The sequence below is a fragment of the Cladophialophora bantiana genome (assembly GCF_000835475.1).
Source record: "Cladophialophora bantiana CBS 173.52 unplaced genomic scaffold supercont1.18, whole genome shotgun sequence".
NCBI lineage: Eukaryota > Fungi > Ascomycota > Eurotiomycetes > Chaetothyriales > Herpotrichiellaceae > Cladophialophora > Cladophialophora bantiana.
In genome coordinates this window covers 582,619-608,755 of record NW_015971592.1, presented here as the reverse complement: position 1 = coordinate 608,755, position 26,137 = coordinate 582,619, and the positions used below count along the sequence as shown (strand labels likewise).

At 53.0% G+C, this 26,137-nt stretch overlaps 8 protein-coding genes across 8 annotated transcripts; 5 read left to right on the top strand and 3 right to left on the bottom strand.

Moving 5' to 3' along the window:
• Window positions 1-3,591: 3,591 nt before the first annotated feature.
• On the bottom strand, window positions 3,592-4,986 carry Z519_10504 (uncharacterized protein; the record flags this gene model as incomplete). Its single annotated transcript, XM_016768220.1, has 1 exon — window positions 3,592-4,986. The coding sequence occupies one exon, from the start codon at window positions 4,984-4,986 to the stop codon at window positions 3,592-3,594; it is 1,395 nt and encodes a 464-aa protein (XP_016615688.1).
• A 463-nt stretch (window positions 4,987-5,449) lies between these two features.
• Z519_10503 (uncharacterized protein) lies at window positions 5,450-7,075 on the top strand (the record flags this gene model as incomplete). Its single annotated transcript, XM_016768219.1, has 1 exon — window positions 5,450-7,075. The coding sequence occupies one exon, from the start codon at window positions 5,450-5,452 to the stop codon at window positions 7,073-7,075; it is 1,626 nt and encodes a 541-aa protein (XP_016615687.1).
• Window positions 7,076-9,037: 1,962 nt separating this feature from the next.
• Z519_10502 (uncharacterized protein) lies at window positions 9,038-10,042 on the top strand (the record flags this gene model as incomplete). The annotated part of the gene is made up of 2 exons (XM_016768218.1): window positions 9,038-9,646; window positions 9,704-10,042. 2 exons carry the CDS (start codon window positions 9,038-9,040, stop codon window positions 10,040-10,042), a joined length of 948 nt encoding a protein of 315 aa, XP_016615686.1.
• A 1,038-nt stretch (window positions 10,043-11,080) lies between these two features.
• On the bottom strand, window positions 11,081-11,774 carry Z519_10501 (uncharacterized protein; the record flags this gene model as incomplete). The annotated part of the gene is made up of 2 exons (XM_016768217.1): window positions 11,081-11,459; window positions 11,524-11,774. The coding sequence occupies 2 exons, from the start codon at window positions 11,772-11,774 to the stop codon at window positions 11,081-11,083; spliced, it is 630 nt and encodes a 209-aa protein (XP_016615685.1).
• Window positions 11,775-12,205: 431 nt separating this feature from the next.
• Z519_10500 (uncharacterized protein) lies at window positions 12,206-12,705 on the top strand (the record flags this gene model as incomplete). Its single annotated transcript, XM_016768216.1, has 2 exons — window positions 12,206-12,472; window positions 12,574-12,705. 2 exons carry the CDS (start codon window positions 12,206-12,208, stop codon window positions 12,703-12,705), a joined length of 399 nt encoding a protein of 132 aa, XP_016615684.1.
• Window positions 12,706-12,997: 292 nt separating this feature from the next.
• Z519_10499 (uncharacterized protein) lies at window positions 12,998-14,488 on the bottom strand (the record flags this gene model as incomplete). Its single annotated transcript, XM_016768215.1, has 1 exon — window positions 12,998-14,488. One exon carries the CDS (start codon window positions 14,486-14,488, stop codon window positions 12,998-13,000), a length of 1,491 nt encoding a protein of 496 aa, XP_016615683.1.
• A 3,203-nt stretch (window positions 14,489-17,691) lies between these two features.
• Z519_10498 (uncharacterized protein) lies at window positions 17,692-19,792 on the top strand (the record flags this gene model as incomplete). The annotated part of the gene is made up of 2 exons (XM_016768214.1): window positions 17,692-19,584; window positions 19,646-19,792. The coding sequence occupies 2 exons, from the start codon at window positions 17,692-17,694 to the stop codon at window positions 19,790-19,792; spliced, it is 2,040 nt and encodes a 679-aa protein (XP_016615682.1).
• A 2,209-nt stretch (window positions 19,793-22,001) lies between these two features.
• Z519_10497 (uncharacterized protein) lies at window positions 22,002-23,817 on the top strand (the record flags this gene model as incomplete). Its single annotated transcript, XM_016768213.1, has 4 exons — window positions 22,002-22,081; window positions 22,142-22,968; window positions 23,020-23,165; window positions 23,215-23,817. 4 exons carry the CDS (start codon window positions 22,002-22,004, stop codon window positions 23,815-23,817), a joined length of 1,656 nt encoding a protein of 551 aa, XP_016615681.1.
• Window positions 23,818-26,137: the final 2,320 nt, after the last annotated feature.

Sequence of the window (26,137 nt, the reverse complement as noted above, 5' to 3'; positions counted from 1 at the left end):
GGGAGGTAGGACTACCGCGGCCGTCTGACACGGAGTTTTGGGATGGGTTTGGTTGAATCGAAGGAAGAAGGTGTAAGTGAGGGAGAGTAGAAAGCCAAAGCAGAGTTGACTTCACCGAATCTCCCGTGAAGGGTGAAGGAGAGGAACACTCCGAGAACAGGTCAATGAGGGACAAGATGTCTGGGGGAGTCGTGTGGGCTGCACACTGGTTGTAGGTAGAAGGAAGTTTGAAGGAGTGTACGATGCAGCGTGACAGCAGTCAACCGTAGCGGTTGTGGCGTTGAAGTAGATGTCTCGGGAACTGAGGTTGAGAGTTTGCAGAAGAGTGAGTCCAGAGCCTCGAGTTCTTGAGTCTAGAGAAGGGACGTTCAGAGACGTTGTAGGACTTGGGCATGAGGAGAGCGACAGACACTAGGGATTCGGGAACGGGAACAGTTGAAAATACAAGATTTTAGTGGAGTTGTTGCAAGGTGGAGTTAGTTGACGATGGTGACCGGGCTGCGGAAGGGTGAGTCGACAGGGGGTCGGATTCGATTTTCGGGGGCCAGGGGGGTGAGTTCCTGGTGAGTGCTGGCTTGCTCGGTGCGGCGCTATGATGCTCTTGGCATAGCTTCTAGGTATGGATATAGCTGTGGCAAGCCGTGCTTAACTATCGCTCACTAGGCCGTAATGCGTAATCGCACATTTCAGGGACCCTGAACCTCTCTGCCTCTCAGAGCTGGGACTTTCTGTCGGCACCAGGTAGGTAGGTAACGTGGTAGGTAGGCACGCCCGCCTATACCAAGTAGGTTTGTTCCAGGTGCCTGCGGAGGAGTATTGGCAGAGCAGAGAACGCCCGTCCTGAGTTCCTGCGGCTACCGAGTACTCTGTTGGTAGCTGCAGTAACAGCGGTAGCTCCCCTTTTCTCCCTTCCCTTCCCTTCCTTCCGGGTCTCGCACCTTCTGCCGTCCTCCTCCACCTCCAAGAGTCCTTAATGCACCGTCAAAGGATTCCGCCGGTCTCGAGGTGTCACCGGTCTCGAGGTGTCTGTCACTCTCAAGCTTCCATTGCTTGTACATGGATTTCCGTTCTACGTTATTTTGGTGCGTGGCTAGTCACCCTGGTAAGGTCTTATATGGGTTCTACTCTGATACACCTCGCTTTCGCTCGTCCTCTACCTCAGTAATAGTGTCTTCAAGTCGAGCTGATGCCCGCAGCGAACTACCAGCTCTGCTCAAGATCGGCGTCAGTCCTAATTCCAGGCCAGCTTTGGAATCAATGAGACTTGAACCAGGCATTTCCCATTGCCCAGGACCCACCAAATATCCCGCGGTATTACCTCGCTAACAAGGAGCTACAAGCCCTAAAGGCCCCCTTCCTTCCCTGCTCATCCAGTCGGCTCTCAAGCAGAATTTTCGATATTAGCTTCACTTAAGTACTGACTCGGCTCGCAAGCTTAGGGCTGGCAGCCAGGTACTGGGTAAAGCCCATCACGACCCTCGAGTCCTCCACCTCCTCCCGAACCGCATGTGAAAACCGTCGGAGCCAAGTCCCCATCACTATCATCATTTTTTACGGTGGGTGTTGCAAGCCCAATGCTACCTAGCCATGCCAAAACCGCTCTTCGCCCGCTTACCGAGTACAGCCTCTGGCGGGTGTGCGGGTGGACGCGTGTGTAAAACGATGACGCTCATCTCAAAGGACATTCGAGGCTTGTGCGGTGACCTTTTGGCCATCACTCATTTGAACATGACTTTCGCCCCTCGTGGCTGTGAGGCCTTATCCCCTGGCAAAGTGCTTGAGGATGGATTATACGTAGGTACGCAACTAGTTCGGGACACGACCGGGATCATAAAACTCTGCCAGACGCGTCGATAAGAGCTGAGGTATGGACGTTCAGTCTCCTGATTTACATTTGACTTCTTGTGAAGACCCTGGGCCGATTACACAATAAACAACTTGCTGAGGGGCATCAGGCTTGAAATCGCACTAAATGCCCGCTCGCCAGAGCAGTACAGGGTACTTACCGTACGACGTCCATCTCCCTCCCCAGGTAGGTCGGTGCAGCCGTCGTGACGCCAAGGTGCTAAGATCCAATATCTCCAGGGAAAATTCTGTAAGCAACTACACGCTTGCAGGGATATGTTAGGTTTTTCGGCGCCAAACTCGAATACACGATACCAGACATGGTTTCGCGCATCTGCCATTACCCTGGTCCCGGGTGCCTGAACACTGCATTCGGAAGAGCACGAGGATTATGCAGGGGAACGGACAAATCGCACCTTTGCGCGTAACAATTGGGCCGCTAGCCCGACTTCCACGGGATGCAGACTTGCGCTTTGGCATCTTTCGCTCTTTTGGGAGTCTGGAGGCTCGACTCTGGGCACTCCTCGAGACTTAAACAAACTCCAGGCTGCTTTTCGAGGCGAGCCCCTCCAAAGGTCTTAGGCTGGGGCTAATCAACACTCGATACAATGTCGCCCTCGGTATCCTGCCATCCGCACAAAAGACATGTGACCTGGGGTTTCTGCTGTCTCGAGTGTGTGTCAGATTCCATGACGTCTTCAGAAGCCGTGCGGAGCATCCCTTTGTCGAATTTTTCAAGGGGATCCATCATACGGAGTACTTGGGGCCGTTGAGGCTGTGGGAATAATATGAGACCACCCCACGGAGGACGCTGAATTTTCGGGTGATATGGGCGAGGAGCCTGCCCAAAACAACCTGCGAGATGAGGGGCCCAAACAGTGAGGGAAACGCGAGATTTCGAGCCGTTTGGCTCTTGCTTGGGCTGCTGTGATACACACTGTGATGTAGCCACCCAGTCAACGGCACGAAAAGCTGTTTGCTCGCTTTGGTCGCATCGCTTTCCCGCCCCAGTCCTCGAGCATCTTGCACACTCTCGTGGTGACTGCAAACGGGCATTCCACCTCATCTGGGAAGCCTGACGTTGGAAAAGAGCCTCCGCAAGGTTGCCCGAATCCTTGGTGGCGATCAATCCACATTCAGGGTATGTGCTAATATGTCCCAAAGGCACGGCTGACTACCCAAACCCTAGCATGGTTCGCAGGATACATTGAGCCGGCCCGGATCCGTACCAACCTCGTCACACTAGTCTGTGAACAGGTACTAAAATGTTGATCAATTACTGACAAGGAAAGCAACCATTGCAGATCACAGGGGAGGTGAAGAATGGAACACAGCTGTGCCATGGCTTATGGTCCATCATTCTCCTCACTCAAGGCCCAGGGGCCCCTGTCCCCGGCTTACTTACCCGACCGATGTCCAAAACGCACTCTACTTGGATTGATGATGCGTTTGGGAACAGGAATCCGCCAGTTTTGTCGAGCTGGTGCGAACGGGGGTGCGAAAACTCGCACGCAGTAATATCCATTCCACGCTACTTGTACGGAGTACTCAGTACCTCGTACGACGTACCCCATACCATACTACTACGTATAGGTAGGTAGTACTGGCCACGCTCGATAATGTTGACCATCAAAGAGCACTACTGTGCTTTGAAACCGCTATCAGCCACTTAATCAACCTGGTCCGTCCGGACCGTAGGAGTCTTCTTTTCTGAGGATGCTGGGCCTGCTTGGGCGAGGACATGCATCAGACATCGCTACCTTCCTCGTCAGACGCATTTTGACTGCCATTGTCGGATTCAGCGAGATCGCTCAGTGCCCACTCGCCCAGGAATCCTTCTTCTTTGACGGGACTTCTCAAATCAACGCCGTTCTTCTCCGCCCACTCCACAATTTTAGACCGATAGATGACAACCGTTGCCAATTCTTCTGGGTCAATTTCCGCGGCATGAGCGAGACTCGCGGATGCTGTCCCGTTCACTTCAGGTGTAGAAGACTTCGCCTTCTTTCTTTTGGGCGCCATGACTTTGCACAGGCCCATCTCCGTCAGGGCCGCGACTACATCCTCTGCTAGCATCCCCGTCCTGTCGCCAATTTCCTTGACCGTCATCTCCTCTTTTCTCGGGGGGACGGTCTTTCTATTCCTACCATTGGCGTTGGCGTTGGCATTGTCGAAGACTCTCTTTGCATCTGCATCCGCGGTCTGACCCATTAAAAACCGTGCAATTCGTTCAGACCAGAATCTCAGGTATGACTTTCGGCCCATTGCACTCAAGGGCTTCTCAGGTCCGCCAATTACCCCACCTTCCCATTCCCATCCGCTAAGCTTGTATGAAACCGCCATCAATAGCTGGCCTAGTTGCCGATGTTGAAAAGGAGGGAAGATCAATATGCATGCGAGGTTATTTGAGTCCCAGGAGAGATTTTCCTTGGAGAAGAAGCCCAGCACGCGGGTACGGTAGAGAGAATCATCTTCCTCTACCGTATTCGCCGACGTACTCCGTTGCTTCTGTGCTCGGGTCTTGGTCGTTGGAGATGCTAGCGACGTGGAAATGTCGGGCTTTGTGTATGTCAAGGCATAGTACTTGAATCCTCCAGTATCAAAGAAGACACTTTTCTGTTCCAAGAACAGCTTGCCGAACAAACTCAAATTCTGACAATAGAGTTTCTCCCTCTCGCCGTCGATTTCCCAGACTGCGTGCCCTTCCCACTCATAGACTTTGAATGCGGATTGCGGCACGGGTTGGTCTGGTTCAAGGTTTTGTGAGCGGAGATGGCGATGGTGAGCAAGGTGTTGTATGAATTGTTGTTTGAGGGAGGTGTAGCGAAAACAGCACGGACAAACATAGAGAAGGCGGCAAATTGGCTCTTCTCCTCTTATCGAACTGTGGTACCCGCTAAGATGGCCATGAGAGTGGCCGTTTCTCGCATCCGCGGCTGTAGAGCCATCTCCTGGTTGTGGAAGGATGATACTGTCGGGATAGGGCGAATAATACCACGCGTCGAACATCAAGTTCCCTAGGACAACCTGATGAATGTTTCGATTCAGGACCTTCAGTGAGGCACGACGGGAGCGGTGAGGGGAGCCTTCTTGGAGGACTGAGGTTGATGTGCCGGGTGTTTTGTCTATTGCGGAGGGCATAATGATTGCATCAGCCCTTCATCTCTAGGTGGGCAAGGCTCAGAGAAGCGGGAAGGCCATCGCCGGAGTCGGAAAAGATGCCAATACTATACTCAAATGATCTGTTGAGCAGGGAAATTGTTGTCTGTCCATGGGTTGAGGGCGTCTGGTATCCATGATGTTGGATCGTCAAGATCATGTTGCAGCCACAGCCTACGAAAGGTACCTCGTACGCCAAGCGCCTTTAAAGCGGCATGTGATTGTGGCTGGTGCAACGTGGCTGCGGCGACTGCGATTCTTCGAGAATCAAATGGATCAAGAGGACAGATTGATGGTAATCCGCGACAATATCGACATCGACATCGACACATTCACTCGTTCTCATCTCTTTGGCCATTTGCGCCTTTCTCTTTGCTCTTTTCCATAGACTTGTTCTCTTGCCCCTTCCCCGTGTACAACACCTGCGTCCACACAGTATGCCATAATGATTTTCCCAATAAAGCGATTTAGCCTGCTCGCTGCCCTGTTGGGGCTCTATCTCGCTTCTCTTGGTGCCGTCGATGCCGTCGACATTCCCTCCGACGCTTCTCTTCCTTCCTTAATTGCGTCCGGGAAGGCTGCACGTGTTCGAGGAGCCAACAGTGAGGCTCTCTCCTATTTCGACGCGGCCGCCTCCAAAGACCCCTCCAATTACCTTACATTCTTCCAGCGAGGAATCACCTATTTGTCTTTGGGGAGGAATGCACAGGCATGCGCAGACTTCGACAAAGTGTTAAAGATAAAGCCTGGGTTTGAAGGGGCGTTATTGCAGAGAGCGAAAATCAGGACGAAGAATGCAGACTGGGCTGCTGCCCGGGAAGATTATATCGCCTTGGGGGAGCGAGCAGTGGCGGACTTGGCCCAGCTTGAAGAGGCAGAGGGTGCTGCCTATCTTGCGGTCGAAGCTGAGAAGAAGCAAGATTGGGACGCATGCATCAATCAAGCAGGTATTGCCATCATGACAGCAGGTACGGCTTTGTCACTGCGACAACTACGTGCGAGATGTCGATTTGAGCGTGGTGAAGTGCAAGAGGGCATTAGCGATCTCCAACATGTCCTCCAGATCCATCCGGGCCTGGTGGAACCACACCTACAAATTTCAGCCATGTTATTCTATAGTTTGGGGGATACAAAACTAGGTATGGACCAGATCAAAAAGTGCTTACATTCTGATCCGGACTCGAAGCCCTGCAAGTCACTTTTCAGGGAGGAGAAGAATATTTTGAAGCAAGTCGACCAGGTTCAGACTCTCTTCGACAAGAGACAATTCAACTCCGGGAGCAAGTTGCTGGTTGGCAAGGGCACCGACGATGAACCCGGGCTTCTCTCGGGACTCAAGTCCAATATCGAGACTCATCGTGCAAAAGGAATTATCCATCCCAAAGCACCTTCAAATCTCTACACGAACATGTTGGAGAAGACCTGCGAAACGTTCATGTCGATGAACAATATGAACAAGGCCGGCAAGTTCTGTTCCGAACTGCTCACCTTGAGTCCCAACTCGCTTCACGCGCTCCTATACCAAGCCCAGAAACAATTCGACGCCGAAAATTTCGACGCTGCAATCTCGACGCTCAACACCGCTCGGGACAAGTACCCTGACGCTCAGGGCACTATCAATTCCAAATTGCACGAGGCGCAGGTCGCGTTGAAGCGGAGTAAAAGCAAGGACTATTACAAGGTCCTAGGTGTCTCTCGTGATGCTGACGAAGCGACCATCAAGAAGGCTTATCGTACCGCGACCAAGACCTATCACCCGGACAAGGCGGCAACGAGAGGGGTGTCCAAAGAGGAAGCGGAGAAGAAGATGACATCGATCAATGAAGCCTACGAAGTCCTCAGTGACCCCGAATTGAAGGCCAAATTCGACAATGGAGAGGACCCCAATGACCCTATGGCCAACCAGGGTGGCCACTCCTTCCAGGGTAGCCCGTTTGGCGCAGGAGGCCAGCAGTTTTTCTTCCAACAGGGGTTCCCTGGCAGTGGTGGACAGAGGCAGTTCAAGTTCTCAACCGGTGGTGGAGGTTTTGCTGGAGGGAATCCCTTTGCAGGATTTCCGGGTTTCGGATAGGGCGGGTGCTATTTGGTCCGGTTTCCTGGCCTTGCATATCATGTTCCTTATCGTTTCACGAATTGATACCCCCATGTTCTTTCAACTTCAAAAAGGTCCCTTGTCTGCTCTTTCAACTTTGACTTTACGCCACCGTTAGTGTGGCAGGATGTGCAAGAAAGACAAAAGTCCAGTCACCATTCCTTTCAAGACCAAGTCAAGTTCGCCTAGTCCTCTACCGAACCAGCTACGTCGCTATCACACCGGTCGAACCTCTTTTCGGACCGACCATTGATGTTCGAAACAAAGCGGTCTCTCACTTCCATGTCAATGAGTATGTGATTCCGTCGGCGCTGGCGATTTCTGAATGGGCAGTTGAACATTAGCTTGTCCAATCCTCGAAGAACACCCTGGTTGTACTTGTTGCCAGGGCAGATTTGCAGTCTCGCATTCTTGCACTGACTATCGCTACCCGAGCTTGACAACACCTCTCTGAAACAGCAGCGGGAAACACGCCGCCTGCAGAAGCCATAAAGCTACTCCAATGCCTTACGCATGCATTGTCTATCAGCCGGGGTTGGATTTGCGCCTAGAGCAGCTCGAGCGCAGTGCCGTTGTACTACTCCGCATTTGACTACTGCTGGCTAGTGGTATGTATACCCTGGTCGCGCCGCCAAGCCTCTCCCTTCCGATCCCGCCTCGCCTCGCCCGCCAATTACTTCAAGGCGCATATGGTCTGAGACTGCGAAGTGTGGTGAAACAGTTGACCTGTGTACCGAGTACATACGGAGTACCTCGTACAGGGAGCTGTTTTCAAGCAACATATGTACCGAGGAGGTCCTCGTACATTCGTCGGCCGGCACAGACCGGCGGCTGCGAAATAGCTGAAGGCCCTGTCAAATCGAGCAACTCCGCAACAGTTTGCACATGCAACGCACAAGGTCGCTGCAATCTGGTGTGGGCAACCAGAGGAGCACGGCCCTGGGACTCGTCACATCGCTAAGTACTTAGTTCATATCTTGTGAAGGAACCTTAGACCACAAAAACTCTGGCTTTTACCTTGGCTTCGAGCTCGTCATCACGTCCGTTGTGCCTGGCGCAACTTTCAACACAAGCTCTGCATAAGCATTATCCGTGATCGACGACGAGGGCAGTTTAGGATCCGACCTACTGAACGCCAGGGAATTGGTGGCTGCTACTCCAGAGACTAATACTGTCTCCGGAAATTCTCCGTGAGGTCCAGCCCAGTCTGGAAGAAAACAAGACCTGGGAACTCACGCCTGTCTGGCGACGACTATGTTTGTGCCGCAGGCTAATCGAGTCACTGGAACTTTGGCGCAGGGCATTGACTCTTGAACGTCGCAGGTACTGCTCCTCTGTCACAACAATGACTCGGTAGACGAGATTTACCTCCCCCCCCCCCCGACATCGGCTGTTGAAGGCCACTGCCCACCAGTCGCGCCAGACTCAACTCCGTACCGAGTAAATATCCTGTGCTGAACCTGGTACAAGAAAGTGAACGAGAACATGGAAGCTGTCAGTGCCGACTTGACTGCGAGACTGAGACATACACCAACGGGGCGCCGACTAGTGCTACGGGATGTCGAGCTTATTGATTCCTTCCTGCTAAACAGAAGTATTTAGCCGCTGGCGCAGGTCCGTAGAGTCAGTCCATAGGCCGATTCCTTGTTGGCCTTTTTAGTCGCACCCATTTCGTCTTGCAGTATGATACACTCTGATGAGATGGTCTGGCTTGTTGACGCTGAGGGATAGATTTGATGGGCATTTGAAGTCTAACATTGTCAAATTGCATGACCTCATTGTGCTCTTTGCGGCTACATAGATGGCAACCAAAACCATTTCGGATACCACACACAGCAAAATCCACAGTCTCATCGCCGTTGGTGGAGGTCGCATATCTGTCATTTAGGAAGAATGAAGACCATAGTTCACACAACATGTGCCACCGTGCCGAACTCTCTGATGCCTCTGGGGAAGGGCGACTCGATGAGGTTCAAACCTTCACCTGATATTCTCAGACCGGCACTGCAGTCTGCGCTGTGTTGCAAAACAATAAAGCACGACAAGGCCAGCCGCACCCCGTCCCCCTTACCGACTCGCCGCCGAAGCCTTCCCACAGCCTTCTCCCATTTCCTGGAACCTCTCGAGCCCCGCCAATGGATCGACCCTTCTCTAGCCATTTGCCCCGGCGACAATCATCTGAAGTCAGTTCCCCTATATCGACGTCAGGGGAATGAAGGTGTCGCCGGTGTCGCAAAATCACAGCAATGCGGTGGGATAAATGGATGTTTTCGATCTTTGGAATTGACATTTCTCATCTGGCTGCCAGTTGCCCGGTTTCCTTTCCGAAATCAAAGACTCACGACGTCGGCGGGCAAGAATGTCCTCGTAATCGGCCCAGGCTTCATAGGCTGGAACGTCCTCAACTACCTGGTCCGAGAAGGCTACGGCGGGACTGGTCTCGTTTGGCGCATGTCGCATGGGCAACAAATTCAATTCTCAGGAGCCAACGCCGTAGTAGGAGATCTGGATGACGCCACCTTCATCAAGACTCGAGCACTCGAGAACGATGTTATCTTCCATACAGCAACTGCGGACCATAAGCCCAGCGCTGAAGCCGTCCGCTAGGGTGTTGCGCAGCGAGCCCGGCAGGGTAAATTGACCATATACTACCATGCGTCCGGCGCCAGTGTTTTGGACGACAATGCGTGCGGCGAGTTCAAGGGCGACAAGATCCACCACGACAACAATCGCTCCGAAATAGATTCTGTGCTTGACGACGCGCCGCATCGACAAATCGGGCTGACTATTCTGCAATATCAGAAAGACATTGGCGACAAGGCAAAGATCACCATCATGATCCCACCCTTGATTTACGGGTACAATCAGCGACAGACGACTGACGATCCAAATTCCGACGCTCACACGCTTCGCAATGAAGCTCGATTTCGCTCGCGGGATACGTAGGCAAGGGATTACCGGTGGAATCACAGATCCACGTGCTTGACCTTGCGCAGGCGTTTGTGACCTGCTGTATCACATGGAAGATGCGCCGCCGCGGGAGTTCATTGACAACCCCTACTTTTCCTGCGAGAGTTGACATGAATCTTCCTGGCACGAAGTCGCAAATATGATCGGCGAGGCCCTCCACAAGGCCAGGAGAATCAAAGATCCCTTGCCAAAGACGATCCAAGAGGACGCGTGGGGCGATCTCTTTGGGGAGTACACCGCCGCGGTTGTAGGCTTGAACAGTCGTAGTAGGGCCATCTGATTGAGGGAGCTCGGATGGGAAGCCGGGTAGAGGAGTATGGTGGACAGCTTCCAGATGTTCGAGTTACCGAAGATGCTGAAGGAGTAAAGGGCAGGTTTCCATGGATGTGCTGGAACGGCCGCGTCATAAGGCAGGCGAGAAGGCGGGAATGATATATCCGGGAGACTTTCAACTGGAGGAGAATTACTCGGCTCCAGGTGGGCAGGTGACAGCAATGTCAGCAGGAATAGATCCGAAAAGATGTTTAGGGTCATGTCCGTAATCGTGTCAGCAAGGTCGTATTTCGATCTTGCCATGTCCGACGAGCTGTTAAACCCAAATCAGATCCAACGGCTGGGATTTCAACGGGCAATATTCCATTCTTTCAACCCTGCAGCTCGTTTTGTAAGCTCCCTCAGGATCCTGATGGGAAGTCGACGATATTCAGACTCTCCAGTTTGGCCTCAAAGCCACGAGGCCAGGGTCTGGACTTTGTCCCCAACTCGATCCAAGGTCTGTCCGGTGACAAAGTGGATGGGCCTGACATCCAAGCAACGTACTCCCGACACAACATGGGTTTCTCTGATCCGAATTCTTCAAAGAATATGAGCTTATCACTTGCCCTCGTCGAACGTAAAGCAAACCAGAAGATCTTGCCTCCACGACACGCATTGCTGTCTTGCGGAGGCATGAAGAGGCCTTGACGGTGCATCACCACTCAGTCGAAAGAACCCCGTTCACGTCTTCCGATTCAATTATACATTTTGGTCTCCTCTCACATTGACCATCTCATAGCTTGGACCCGCATCGTTCCTTATGCCTCTTCCCAGACTGCTTCGTATATGATCGTCAATAACGGCTACCTCTGCCGATCCGTTGGCTGCATTTTGACCAGTTGCTTTCTTGTGTGCCGGAGTTCTGAAAGAGATAGGTTGCATTTCACGATACCGGCAGGCCCAAACACCTAAAGTAATCATCAACGCCGCGCTGCCAGCTTCTAGTCCCCACCATAATAAGTTTGTTGGAATGCCGCCCGTGTAGAAAGAGGTTATGAGGAGGTGAATGAAGTGAATCGTCAAGGCAAAATCCGGGACGAGTTTCGACCGGGAGATCAGAAGAAGGATTGGTATTACTCTGTGGAAAGAGTCCCAGATCAGAATACCGTCTTGTATTGTCGTAGGAAGGGGAGGGGACACACGTTATAAACCCATCAACAACCCATAAGAAGCCGACAGTCCAGCCGACAGTCGTATCCCCGCGCACGCTATTCCAATCAAATATCAAATTCAAAGAGAATCTCTGGCCCAGAACCAAGGTTGTGAACAATATCAGCACAAGGGCCGTCGCGTAGTAGGAGAGCTGCAGGAGGAGGATGGAGCGGATGATCTTCAAAGGCGGAAGTTCGGTGAGGGCTCCTGCGCGGGGAGGCTTGCGCCGTCGAGGCGGCATGAGCAGTCTGTGCTCGCTGTTTTATAAGTAGAGGGATTTTGGGATTTGAGTTGCGAACGCTGATGTTAGCATCGCCATAAGGCTGACGGCTGCTTGCGATATATAGACATGGCAGTTATTGATAGGCGAAAGGTGTTGAAATGGAGTCGGGAGACGAACCAACAGATGACGACTAAACTCCGAGCCTTATCACGTGGAGGGCTGCGGGCACCAGCCTCGCATGGATCTCGGGGTCTGCTATCTCCAAGATGCTGTGGACGAATAAATTGTCCATACCAGTGAGATCTCTTGAGGGACCATTACGCACAACCAGCGAGGACGCCGATTCTACAAAGCGGATATAAGCAGCCATCCCGCGTCTCCTCAACCCCCACCACTATATTTTCACTGTCGCCTCCCCGTTCCCCAGCCTGTTTCGATCTCTGCGAGCCATGGCCTGGGGTCTTCCAACCTGGCTCGGGGGTTCTACCTCTAATCCTTCCTTACCACAATCATCGAACCTACCCTCCCGATCCAAAGACGGTGGCTACGTGGCTCCTGACCGCACGTCTCGCGAACAATGCTACGAGTCCCGCGATATTTTCTTCCAGTGTCTGGATCGGCACGATATATTGGACGCAATCAAGGAAGATGAGAAGGCAAGGAAGGTGTGTCCAGCAGAGGTAGCCGCTTACGAGAAGGATTGTGCAAGAAGTTGGGTGAGTGCAATTGGATCGAGGTCTCCTCCAGTTCCCAGTTTGCAACACTGCATCAAAGCAAGCACATAAAGACTAATAGTGGCTATATTTTACGACTCCAGATCAAATACTTCAAAGAGAAGAGAGTTGTGGACTACAAACGAGATCGCACATTAGAGAAAATGGCAAAAGAAGATGCCGAGGCGGCTGCAAAGGCAAAATCGGAGAGGAAAGGCAAGTCATGGTTCGGGTGAGCGAACAGGTGGATGTCTGGGTTTTCACACAACCCAGATGGGACTGCGATGGCTCGAGAGAATGAGAGTCTTGATCTCGAGAGAAGACAGGCCGTCCTTTCAACTTCGTATAAAGATGAAGAGAAATGTACAGGCAGGCTGCAAATGTACAACAAGACGAAAGCATTGCATAGCGTGGATTCAGGGAATCAAACTGCGGCTCGGTTCGACAGTGGGTAAGGCTTTCTAAATTTACATCTTCACTCGTCTTCAGGAGCACCGAAACCATGCTTTGTGTATAGGGTTCGGTCTTCTACCGCCCCAGCAAACTAACAACACTCCCAACCATCACCGCCGCCTCTCGTTCCCAATTGTCTACTTGTTGCTCGTCCTTCGTAGTCGAAATTGCTTTCAAATCACCCACCAAAACAGCCCTCGGCAACTTTGACCCCCGAAATACACACTCGCGGACCTCCTGCCGGACAGTGTCGCGTTGACTTCGCAACGTGCGTGCGGAAACACCTCCTCTCGTCAGAATCTCCTGAACACGAAGGGAAAGCGAGGACGCCAGTGAGCGCCAGAAGTATGAGGGTAAAGAGGCTGTGTCGAGGGCACTGAGAAGCAAGGAGAGGAAGTTTTCCGGAGGGACGTGTGCAGAGGGCTCTGTAATCTCATCCCCGTCTTCATCTAAGTCTTCTTCGCCGCCGTGATTGATGGCTCTCTTGTCGTCTGGAGCTTCAACCTGCAGTAAAGGATGGTCGGGGGGAGATATGCCACGCAGCAAGACTTCGAGAGCCACAACGCTTTGACACCGTGCGCTTGTCTCCAGCAAAACCCGGTCTAGCGTCGGTAGCTGCCCCAAAGCCCTCCCAATCGATGCAGAACTCGATGTGATAGCCGTCTGTAGATACCCCTGCAATGCACGGAGTAGATATTCGGGTTCAAAGTCCTTCTTTGTCATCTTCTCTCCATCTATCCTTGGTGCTGGGGACAGGAGATAGAGAATATGGACTGCACTCGTAAACCGGGCACGGCTGTCCTCCACTTCTCGATACGTGGGTCCCGAGGTGGTTGAAACTCCACCGCCAGGGCCCGAGGACAGCGTACTCATTGAGAACTCCCTGACAATACGTCTGGCAAAGTCGAGGATCTTAGCTTCGCCATCTTCGAAGACTCTTCCCCGCAATGTTTTCACAAGGTTGATGCGCGCCAACTCAACGCCATCATTTCCAGTGATGGCATCGCGAAACCCAAGGACCGAAAGAGTCGCGCGCACGAGCGCACCGTGATCTTCCCTGCCGACTCTTGTACCTCCCCCGAGTCCCGCTTCTGCAAGGATGATTTCAAACTGTCTTGCAAGGTTGATGATTCTTTGTACACCCCTCCCTAATCGCAGAACCTCCCAGCTCCGTTGCGCGGTGATCTTCGCAACCACTGCTTTCTGATGCCGCACCAGGACTTCTTTCTCTAGCAGTTCGTAGCTAGCAAGTAGGCGTGCTCGTTCCTCTTCTATCCTGTTGAGTATCCTTTGAGCAGCGGAATTTTGAGTAGCAGTGTATGTTAGGATGTCGAGCGCCGAGCGGGAGGTAAGGGTATGAATGTGCGAATCGATCTCTTGAAGGTCGAAAAGAACACGAGATAAAGGTGCAGTGAGATCAATGGTCGGGTCGGACGGGTTGTTGGCAGCGAGAACGAGGTTGTTGGCATGCGTGTAAGGCGAGAAGTCGTCGGAGGTGAGGGAGTCAATGTTGATGTAAGTCGACGTGGCATTGCCTGGATCCGCTCGGGTGGTCGTTGCGGCCATATTCATGCCGTACCCCGGTCAATGTCTCTCGTACGATTTCGAGGTCGAGGGAAGATTTTTGGTCCGTGGATACCGCGCACCATATAGAACTTCTCCTTGAGGAAAGAATCTCTAAGCCAGAGCCTCGCTGTCATCAATGTGTCAAAGTGGACAGGTTTCACTTTTCGAGACGGAGTTCTTCTTTTCCGTGACTTTTGGGCTGGAAATATGGACCGGAGCTGACTGGATTTCATGCACGGATTTGAAAATCAAAGTTATGACCAGTGAGGCCGTTCTCCGTATCCAGATATCTAGGGTTCATCGTTGCTGGTCGCATAAGGATGGAATAGTTAGCGAGTTGGCTAATTTTAAGATCGGCTCAAAGTCTCTGGCAAGGCTGAGGCTAACTACATTGGTGCTGGCCCGGCATCTTCTCGTTTATCGCTATTTTTATTCTATGGGGCATCTTTGGCGTATCCATAGACTTTTGTCACTTTGGCCAAAAGTACGACCACCATCATTTTTTCTTTGTCCGAAGCACGCAACTACAAGTATGTACGAGTACTCGGTAGATGCAAGGAGGCTTGGAAGATTCATGAAGGAGTCTCGAACGTCCACGTGACGACGAGGCGATGGTGGCAGCGGATGAGCGAAGAAGCCAGGGCGAAATGGCGCAGGCGGGGATGCGGTTAGGCTAATCGATCGAACAGACCCCGGGCTTAGCTCATTTGTGTCGTCCTGCTAGGGGCAGTATTTTCAGGCAGGTTCAATACTTGTAGATGGCTGATCCCAGCTATCGGGAGAGCTGAGAAAGATCATCTGATACATCCGTTACGGGGGATCCGGTGCAAAACGCAAAGGACTTGACACTGCTGCCGGACTCGGTGTACCTGACGCCTGTGCCTGTTCCTGGACCGAGTGAAGGGGCTTGCTGCAAGTCGAGTGATTGCCTTCCAGGGTCAGTTATTCTCGGCGAGCAACGGTTACCCACCCTCCACGTATCAGGTACCTGACAGATGAAATACCTGACAGAGCCTGAGACCCGCGACAATCAGTCTATTGGATCATCCAAGCCGAGAGACCCGGGGCATCCTGCGGCAAATATGCGGTCAGCGGAGGGGGAAAGCTGTCAGAAAGCAGTCCACAGTACGAGTCCAATCTCGGGTGTCGAAGAGAGGACGGACACGGATTGGCGGGGTATTCCGCATGCAGAGGGGTCTTGTACGCGCAACAAGAGGTGAGTCAGGCGAGGAGATACACGAAGAATAAGACCGGGATGACAGGCTCGGCTTCGCTCTTAGGCTGCATGGCGCAAAGGTGATTCGATCAAAGAAGGGCTGAGCAAGTGGGATTACAGGAGAATCGCATCGACGTGGTAAGAACCTGTACATCAGGAACAAACCAGCCTCGAGCGCGGTGCGCAGGAGAGATTGGCGGCTGTCCCACGGGTTCATTGAGAGTCGAAAGAGGCGCATAAAAAGGTAGGCGAGGGGCAGTTGGCCATTTTCACGAGGGAGCAAAGGACAAGTATGGATGGTTGGCCAGGTAGGGTAAAGTGTGGCTCTTGGAAGGAGACGAGGAGGGCAGCTAGAGAGGGGTGGAGTTGTCGACAGCTGTGGAGGATGAGAGGCCGTTTAAGATTTTGTTGGCGAAGCTCAGTGGCCACGATGCTGATCTCGCAGGGATGGCTGGAGTCCTGCGAGGGACATCGACGCTGGTTGACGCCGAACTAATCATGCACATCAACGGCGTGTGGGTTGCGGTTGGCGCTGAGAGTGAGAGCCTGGGGACGAGAGCCTGGAAGCCTGTGCCCTGAAATATCCTCTGGCTACCAAACACATAACTAGTGGCGCCCAATATCTCTCAAGCGTCGAGCATTTACGAGCAACTAGCCGTCTAGAGGCACCGAGGCTCCTAGATGCAAGTGAGGTAGCTAGCCATCAGCCTTGCCCCGCCAATCAGTCCTGCCCCTCGCATGGCAACCTGCAACAGCCCATTGGTACTCCCTCCAGGCGCCCCAAGCAATTGCCCGAGCGCCTAGCCCACCTCGAGAGCCTAGACAGGCACACAAACAGGAACGCTCCAAGTGCCAGTCTGTGTGGGATGATGGATAAAATGGATGGAGGGCAGGTTGATGACGGCACTGTCGGCTTGGATGGCCCTGCGCAACTTTGCATCCCGGCCCTCTTCATGTTCGTTCACGCTGTGCCCATCGCACATCACACTCGAGGTCAATGCACTGCGCTGCGCTGCACGGCACGGCACCCACTGCACTGCTGCACATGCATCTCATTTCCTTCTCTTCCAATTCTTTTGCCCGCGCTCTCTGATTCATCCGCCACCACTTCCATCCCATTGTCCATCGCCCGTCGCCCATCATCCATCATCATCCGTCGGATCATCATCCAACATCATCGTCGTCACCATCTTTCCCCCCTTCCCGAATCGGACCCGTTATCGTATCCAGCGAACGGCGACCGTTCCAAACCCTGCTGACTAAAACACAGCAGCATATCAATGCTCCAACAACGCTCGCAACTGGGCTGCCCTTTCTGACGCCTAGCAACCCGCTCGGATCCACTCCATGGTGCCCTTAAGGCTCGTCATCTGCCACCCGCCTGGAGCCCTGCTTTACTTAACTTTACTTAGCACCGACTCCACCATCCACACCAGGGGCATGGCTCGCCGCCAACAATAACCCCTTGGTGTCTTCTCCCACTTCATCACCTCCCGAGTCCTGCGTCTGCGTCTGCGTCTGCGATCAACCGCATCAAGATCTTGTCTTTCTTCGTCCGCCCAGTTGTCGAACTCTCTCACACTTAGATCTCTCGCTAGCTGCTTCATCGCTCTCCTCCTCTCACTCTCCCCTCGTCCCCCTTGCCTGCTCCCTAGGCCACAAGTCGATCATATGGATTGTTCGCTTCCACAGCCGCATCCTCGCTGAACCCTTCCTGCGCCCGGACCGCCCTTGCCTTATCACCGTCTTCCAGCCCCTCCGAGAGTGTCCGTTACGTTGCCACCTCCCACAGCACCATTGTCTATCAAATCCTTCTGCCCTACACCCAGTTTTAATCATCGCAAAACTCGGTTTCCGCTACACCACATCGCAGCCTCACCGTCGAACAGGGCCGCTCCGGATGTGCAGTCATTGTGTGGCGTAGAGCCGCAGCCTCTCAAGTGCCTGACCGTCGCACTGGCATTGCCTCACCTCCAACCCCACTACCATGGCAGCCATCTCCAGTCTCGTCCTAAGCGACAATCTGCCGTCCAAGGACAGGATAGAGGATCTGGAATCACCAACAACCCCGCGGCCGGGTCGTTATGCATCGACAGTGATGGACGAGTCCAAAATCGCGGTCATAGACCATGCCTTTCAGTCCCGGTCAAGCCCCCCTGCGACCTCCCAGCCATCGAGTTCAGGCACACAGATAGATCGTTCAGACCCTGACCGAGACAAGTCCTCAACGAGAAGAGATGGCGGCGAGACAATGTCAGGCGCCATGGACATGGACGACGATGACAGCGGCCAACCTGGTTCGGACAACGACGCCGACCCAGGTGAGGCAGACTCTGCCTCGAGGAAGAAGAAGGGCCAGAGGTTTTTCTGCACGGGTTACCCGCCCTGTAATCTCAGTTTTACTCGAAGCGAGCACCTGGCTCGTCATATCAGAAAACACACGGGCGAACGTCCGTTCCAATGCCACTGCAATCGCAGATTCTCCCGGCTGGACAACTTGCGCCAACACGCTCAGACTGTACATGTCAATGAGGAAATTCCCACCGACTCGCTTGCTGCTACCGGGACTCGGTTCCAGCGGCAGATTCGTACCGACCGTGTTAGACCAACTGGTCGTCCACGAACAGGCACCGCTGGCAGCACTGGAAGTCACAGTCGGGGCCACAGCCGAAATCTATCGGCTTCAAGTGTTGGCTCGACATCCTCGAACTACAGTATCGTCACCGATGGAAAACGTCGACCGCCGCCTCTTCTCATGGCCAATGATAACGCGAGCAGACCGAACCTGGGAATCGAGCCACCGCACACACCACCTGCTCAGTATCGTGGATATAACCCAAATTCTCCTGGTGGTCTGAGTACGCCCACCTCTGCCAATTTCTCTGCGACCCCTGGAAGTCCGGGCTTTTTGTCCTCGATGGCTTCGCCAGTATCAAGCAATGCCCGCTTGGGCGGCTTTTTCGGCTCAAGGCCACAGTCCCGTCGCTTGTCCGTACCGTCAGGTCCTAATCCGTACCAGAGCCAATACCCTCCCGGCTATCCTGTTGGCTATATGAACCAGATGGGCCCGCCCGGCTCCCACGCATCTTCAAGTTCAAGTGTGTTTGCTAGTCCTACTTCCGCAACGTTCTCTATCGCTCCTAGCCAACATGTTCCACCCGGGGAGGATTGGCGCAGGCGAACGTGGCATGCATCCACTCATCCCTCCGGCAATTACAACTATGGGCGTCCTGCTACGAGCGGACTGACGTACTCGCAGACTCCGGATGCCCCTCAACCTGCACACGCTCAACATGCCACAGCGGCAGCGGGTCATGCTCCTCGACTGCCCGGGATTGAGAGCTTTGATCACGTCCAACACCGCTCGTACACCCCTCCGCGTCGCCAACCGAGTCCTATGCAGATTGATGCTAACGTGTCCTCATCGACTGCTGGCTCGGATCCTCGTATACGTCAAGGTCATGTTTCGTGGGAAGGCCATCGTCCCAGCCAGTACCCAGAGCTCGACGAGCACGCAGACCGAGGCCAAGGTGCGGGATCATGGGGTCAGCAGACAATCAATGAAATCCAGAATGTGGGCATGCGATTCAACGAGCCCCCCAGGCATGTCGACATGGGACCTCCACCCCCGTCCATCATGACTGCTCAACAGCACCAGCAAATGACGCGCGAGGCCTTGGAGGGGCAATCTTCGGCAAAAGGAACGAAACGACAAGCGTGGTACGGTGCGCCGACCAGAACTTCGCCTGAAGATTCCAGCAGTAGTGACGGTGTTCCTACCCCCGGGATGACGGCAGTAGAAGTGCACCCGATGATCATGCCTAGTAGTGGATATATAGAACCACAGCACGGGCCATTACCTCCGGATACACATCAGAATGTAAGTTACCCCTGGCGAATTTGATTTTGTCGCCAAAGCACAGCAACTCATCCCAGTCTAGGTTTGCCTCGCCCCGGCTCCATATCTCGAACAGGGTCGTCACCAAAATACCACTTCTTTTGGTAATCGTAACGGGGCAAGCGGAGGAATGAATCGACTGGAAGCTTTGGTGGCTGTGGCGACAAGTGGGGATAATGCTGCCCGATGAATAGAGCGGATCGAACCCGATTGAGCATGACAACGACTCCTTTACTGGAATGGGGGGAACTGTTCCTTGGACGATGCGGCTTTCGAGTTCAGCACGATCATCGAAGCGGAGGCATACTTGCGAGACACTACCCTTCTGACCATTGAGTCTTAACGGCCTGCATTGAGAGATACCCATGACGACTCTTTCTTCTTCTGAAACATGTATTCTGTTCCTGTGTTCATGGCTCTTGGTTGGTTTGATGCATGCATTTTAGGGACCGGGGTAATGCTTTTTGGTGCAAGCGAGCGTTTAGCGGTGGTACCTTGGGCGCGCATTACGAAATACCCACGACTTCTTCACGATTCATGTGGTTTTGTTTTGGTATATGAAGAGCTCTCACGGTTGGATCTTGATTTGTCGGGGATGCATGGATCATTGTTGTCAAGCTGGATCATTCACACCTCAACAGTTCAACTCCCTCAAAACACGACTTCTCCGCCCTCACGCTTTGACGATCTTGTATGTTAACGACGCTGGCAGGTGACTAATGAAATGGAATTGTCTTGTTGCAGATTTGCTGAACGGTGGATTCTGAGAAGGACATGAAACATGTGCTTTCTCCGGCTACTTTCCTTTGCCGATTCGGTAACGTCCTAGCACCTCGGCAGTGTATCCATCTCCGTCCGCCCGTCCGTATTGGGACGTCCAAGGACGCTCTTGCACCGCCAGCATGGCCCGACGGCTAGCATTTGCACCAAACCTGCCAAGACGCTAGCTTTAGTTGGGTTTGGGCTCGAAGACAATCTTGACGCTCTGAAGTGATAACGAAGCCTTTCATCAACTTGCCAAGCGACTGTGGAGGGCAATGCACTCTGTCTGGCGTAGAACAAAGTCTCAGAAGCATCTCAGATGAAGGGACTGGAGAACAGACCTGCGTGAAGGCATATGGAGTGGGACTGGCTGCAGTCTCGCGATGCGTATCTCTGTACAAGGCAGACTCCAGTGCTAGCGCGTCAGCGTCCGTGGGATGCCCCGTCGCGTCGCATCTGGGCACGTTGGTGAGCCCGTCAGGCTGTTCAAGCCGAAAGCTCTCTCTCGGAGTTTTATGAAACTGAGCTGTGTCACTAAATTTCCGGCATGGAGGCCGACAGCTGTAGGTACCCGGGTGGATTTGAAAGGGAAATTCTATGCCAAGGTCAAGGCTACTGCGTCGGGCCGAAGGGATTGACACTGTGGAGATGAAACTGACAGATACTCACCCGATAGCAAACATTTTGATGTCGATCCGATAGTGCAGTGGACTGTTCTGCCTCGTCTTGATGGACAAATCGCCCAGTCCAAATCGAGACGCCCATTGAAATGATGATCGGATGAGAGCTGTTCCTGGCCAGGGGCGCGGGAAAAAAAACTCCCAGAAGCATGCAGGTGTACGATATGGTGCAGATGGTGTAGATGGTGCGTGGTTCTTTGGCCTTCCGCCGTGCTACCGCCACGTGCATTTGTCTGCTCCGTCGTGAGCTTACGGAAGGGGATTGAGGATGAGCGAAGGGAAATGAGAGAAAATGCTACAGCAACAAGCGCGGTTGGCCGGCTGGCTGACTGGCTGGATCGGCGGCGAGACGCAGACTGCGCACACAGGATGGTGTCATGGTACAACGAATGACTAGTTTCCGGAAAAGGCGAAATGGACTGGCTGCGTAAGGGTCTGGCAGAGAACCGACGACGAGGATTGCGGGAGAAGGAGGCATTGAGGATGAGTTTTGCTGCCGGGCTCGCTGGCGACCGAGGTCTAGGTGAGAGTAGGAGAGGGAGAGGTAGAGCGAGAAAGTGGTCAACTGCGATCCATTACCAGTCAGGTCTTCTTTCACCAGCGGCTCACTCGCCCTTCTTTTGAGTCCATCGACACTCAACACTCAGCTTCCCAACTTCCCAACTTCCCAACCCTGTCTCGTCCCATCCTGTCGACACTCCTCTTAAAACCCCTCTGACCCTCTCATCTTCACTCTTTCCTCTGCTTGTCAGCCAGTCACTTCACTCGTTCGTCTCCGTCGGCCTCGTCATCGTCCGTCTTCTCTCTCTCTCTCTCTCTCTCTCCCTCTCTCTTTTCCATCATCTGATCGCTATTTCTTTTCTTCAAAGTCACCAGGCTCCAACTCCTCAGCAACTGACCGAAATCACATACTGAGTGCCGGCGACGGACGACTACAACACCGACAGCGCTGTCACCATGAGACTCGCAGTCTCCGCCCTCCTTCTGGGTGCAGTCTCTGGTCTCTGTGAAGCCGGTGTCTTACCCATCAGACAAGCGTAAGCAACCGTCAACATCCTCTCACTTATCTGACGCACACACTGACTGGGATCCGGCAGGCCAAATCCACCATGCTTTCCCGTGACCCTTTGGAACTACGCAACGGTCACTCAAACCATCATTCAAGCCCCTGCAACAGTTACTATCCTTCAACAAGACCCAAATGCAGTTGCGAGTTCCATGGCTATGTTGGACACGGCCCAAGTCAGCATCCTGAGCATCGAGAATCCGGTTTCCGCTAGACCAATCCCTGCCACTCAAACCTTCACTCATTCTGTCAAAGTCTCTGGCTACGAGGCCACTGAAATCTCCAACACCGGCCCATCCGTGTTCTACATGTCCAAGGGTCCTTCCAGCACCGATTGGACCTTCCAGCCGTCAGCATCTATCATTGCCGAAGTCACTACGGTCACTGTTCAGCCTATTCCGGCCGTTCCCTCTGCCCGACAGGAAGCCCAGAACAATTCTACATACAGCGCTTTCCACACACCCTTCTCGAGTCCATTTGCTGGCTGGAATGACACTTTGACTGGCTCTCCTATCGGTGGCACGTCTGCAGCTGGCACTGGTGTTTCTTACGGACTGCCTGCGCCTCTCACCTGGTCAGCAGAAGTCCAGCCAACTCAGTCCTTGTACACGTCCACGGTCACGGAGATTTCCACGGTCTACGCGACAAGCTTTGCCCCTACAAGCGGGCACGGAACACCAGCCTATGGTTACGACACCTCCGCATATAGCTATGATCCAATGTCAGTTGCTGGAGACGATCTGGAAAAGAGACAGACCTGCGTATGGATTTCTGCAACAATTGGTGGGCAAGAGGTTGGATGGTGCAACAATTGGGCCGGAGAGTCAACACTGACTTTCACTTCGTGGGAAACAACCAGTGAGTCCACCCGGCCACGCTCTCCCAAACAATTTGCTGACTAAACCCTAGCGACTCCTACTTACATACCAGGTATTGGCCCCATTACCAAGTCCGGAGGGTCCGTCACGATCCAGACATCCACCGACTGGTCCATCTCCTCATCATTGGCCGCAACACCAACTGCTTGCGGCGAAACTGGTCCCTTCCGAATTGGAGTAGGTATCCTTGAGACTTCTGAGATTGAGTGCTTGCTGACCAGATTAGTTCGATGATCTACCCGTTTTCTCTACCACTGACAATGACACCGCGGACTTCCCACCTATTTTCAACCCATATGACCACTTCTTCTGGGGCGATGGATGGGCCTACGTACCTCCGCCGACCGAGCCTTTCCCTCCACAGTCAGGTAACCGACTCGCTCAGTTTGTCCCGTCACTCGACAACACTGTAAGTGGTTCTACGAGTGCGGGTGCCATTCCCCCCAGTTCATTCGGAGCCGGACCTCGCAATTATGACAATAACTATTGGTTCAGCGCCAGTTCCGCCTACGTGGGATGCGACAACGGGTCCAGAAATCTGAGCAAGATATGCGACTTTGTTGCCACTGCTTATCAGTGGGACAATGTTACAGAGACGGAGGTTGTAGTGGCCACTCAGCATTTCCGTATTCCTCCATGTCCGGACTTCAACAAGTGTCAGCTCACCCAGATTGATTTCAACTATCTCTTCTACAAGATGTCCACCCTGAGCTTCTACGCTAACGTTCAAGGCCAGGTCAGTCAGTTCTGGATTGACAGTATCGACATGAATTGGTACAACAACACCTGTACAGCAGGTCTGGCCAGGATACAATCGAGGAAAATCTAACAGGGGGAGGTGTAAAGTGGACTTGATACGACAGGCACATAATGGCACAAGGTGGGAACGGGGAAAGTTGGCCACGTTGCCTTGTGAATATTCGGAATACGAAAAGGCGCTTGGAGTAACCGAGCTGGAAGGTTGAACGTGTTTCAAACGTGGAAAGAGTGTCAAAGGACTGACTGGTACAATAGCCAGGCATCATACAGCAGTCAGCATACAGAAACATGGTGGAGCTCCTCCAATCTGTAACAAAAGTGGACACGTCAAAGCAGAAGCAGCGACAAAACTTGGGGGATAATGACGGGGTGTGAAAACGAGCTGAACGTAATTCCACGAAATCTTCTCCTCTCACTGTCTTGTCTCCTTTTCTTAAATTTCTTTTCATCCGTTCGGGTCTGGTCGGCCGTGCTAGATGGTGGCGTTTGGTGCATGTTGACCCAGGGGAATTGCCAAGCCAAGGCTGAGATCATGGAGGTGCCACGAGGCTCAACTTCGGGCAAACTCTACTCTATATAATAGAGTACAATAGTTGCAAAGACAGGCGAATCGCTACCTGAGACGGTGGCGGGCGAAGACATTGAAACTCAAAGCCATGTTCTGCGATGGTTGGCCCGGCTCTGCCCTATTTGTAATTTTCTCACTGACCCCCCGCAGCTCAGGATTCAAACTTTGGTAGCGGAGTCTCAGCCCATACAATGGATATGGTTCGGGACGCCACCACGGTAGGTCCCCCACCAGAGAATCCTCGGTGTGAACAGCATAACAAGCGAACCTTTTTGTATCAAGGAGGCACCTGCTGCTTTCTGCATGGTATCAAACTCAACATTTCTTCCTCAAACACATATTTTATCGAGCGTACCTGCAGTCAAAGAAGACATTCTTGCCATCCAAGTCAACGTACTACACTTCCATCCTCAACTCCTCTCAATACTTGGATCTCGGTCTCGCAGGGCGCAACACCTTCCGCGACAAATTCTTGTTATCCATTTCCTCGATACCCTCCAGCAATCAGTCGTTATGCCGTGCCCAAGAGATATCAACCTCGTCCCCAACACTTACAAAAGACGGCCCCTTGAAGACGCGATGGATTCGTCAACTTTGCAGAGACCTTCCACACCAACAGCCCAACCGACCAAGACGTTAGATTAGGGGATGTTGTCGACATTGCCGTCGGAACTGCGCGACCAAGTATTCCTGCACTGCATCGGTAACCGCTCGGTCGGCATCATTCGCGCAAGCAAGCAGTTATATCGGGAATTCATCCCGCTGCTATACGAGGAACTCAAGTTGGTGTTCCAAGTAGACCCAACCGATCCACTGTCGAGAGTGAGGGTCCTCAACCAGAACGGCCGGGTGGTGGAGTGTTTGTCGTACCATCGAGACACCGTTCTCGACAAGATGCCCATCGACCGGTTCAAGTCGATTCCATCTTGGTGGACGCGCCAGATCCCCAGGACCCATGCCAGTTGTTGAGGGCATGCAAACAGTGCACATCCTTAATGATGGCGCTGCTACCACAGTGGAGAGGTCGCAACAGACTCCTGGAGTCCAGTATCTAGCCTAGCCAATCAGGGCGGAGCCCGGATATTGGGCCTGAGGACTGAGACAACCTGGACTTTATCTTAAATGACTCTCTGAACTTGGTCATCTGAGGGCCCAGCGAGCTACGAATACCTACCTAGTGAGGCTCGGTAGTTGCTTCCAAAGCTTCGAGACCTCGGGATCCGGGATGCCGGAAACTGGGAAGCAGGGGGTCAAGTTGTAGGTTCCTACAGACTTCTCCCGGCTGACGTCAGGACGCACAGCTGCAGCTCAGAATTTCTCTGTTAGGCTCTAGAGTAGATTGGGGGTGCTCGGGTCCGGAATTGAAATGGCCTTTGGAGAGGTCGAGCTTCGCCTTTGTGTATGGAGCATTGTCGCATTGGACTGGACTAACGCAAGGGCTTGGGGAAAAGGGGGTGAAGGAGGTCAGCCTCGCGCCTCATATGAATCTTTTGACAAGAGAGGCACAAACAAACCTGTCAATCAAGGCCAGTATTTGGCGAGTCAGTTGCTTGACCGCGTATTCAGCAGCCGCGACGTTGGACAGCAACCCGCTACTGACTAGGATTCCAGTAGTGGACCAACTACAAAAGCCTTCCTCTCTTCGACTGTTCCTCCGAATTCTTCCCCCTTTCTTGTCTGCTCGGGTTTTACAGGAACCCGAGCCTAAGGATAATTCGAGCTTGAAACTTGACCCACGTCTGAAGCCATTAACATCGGTTTGCATACAGCGACTCTTGAGTGACACCGGATCTCTGGTAATGGTGCAGTGCCGATCAAAGGG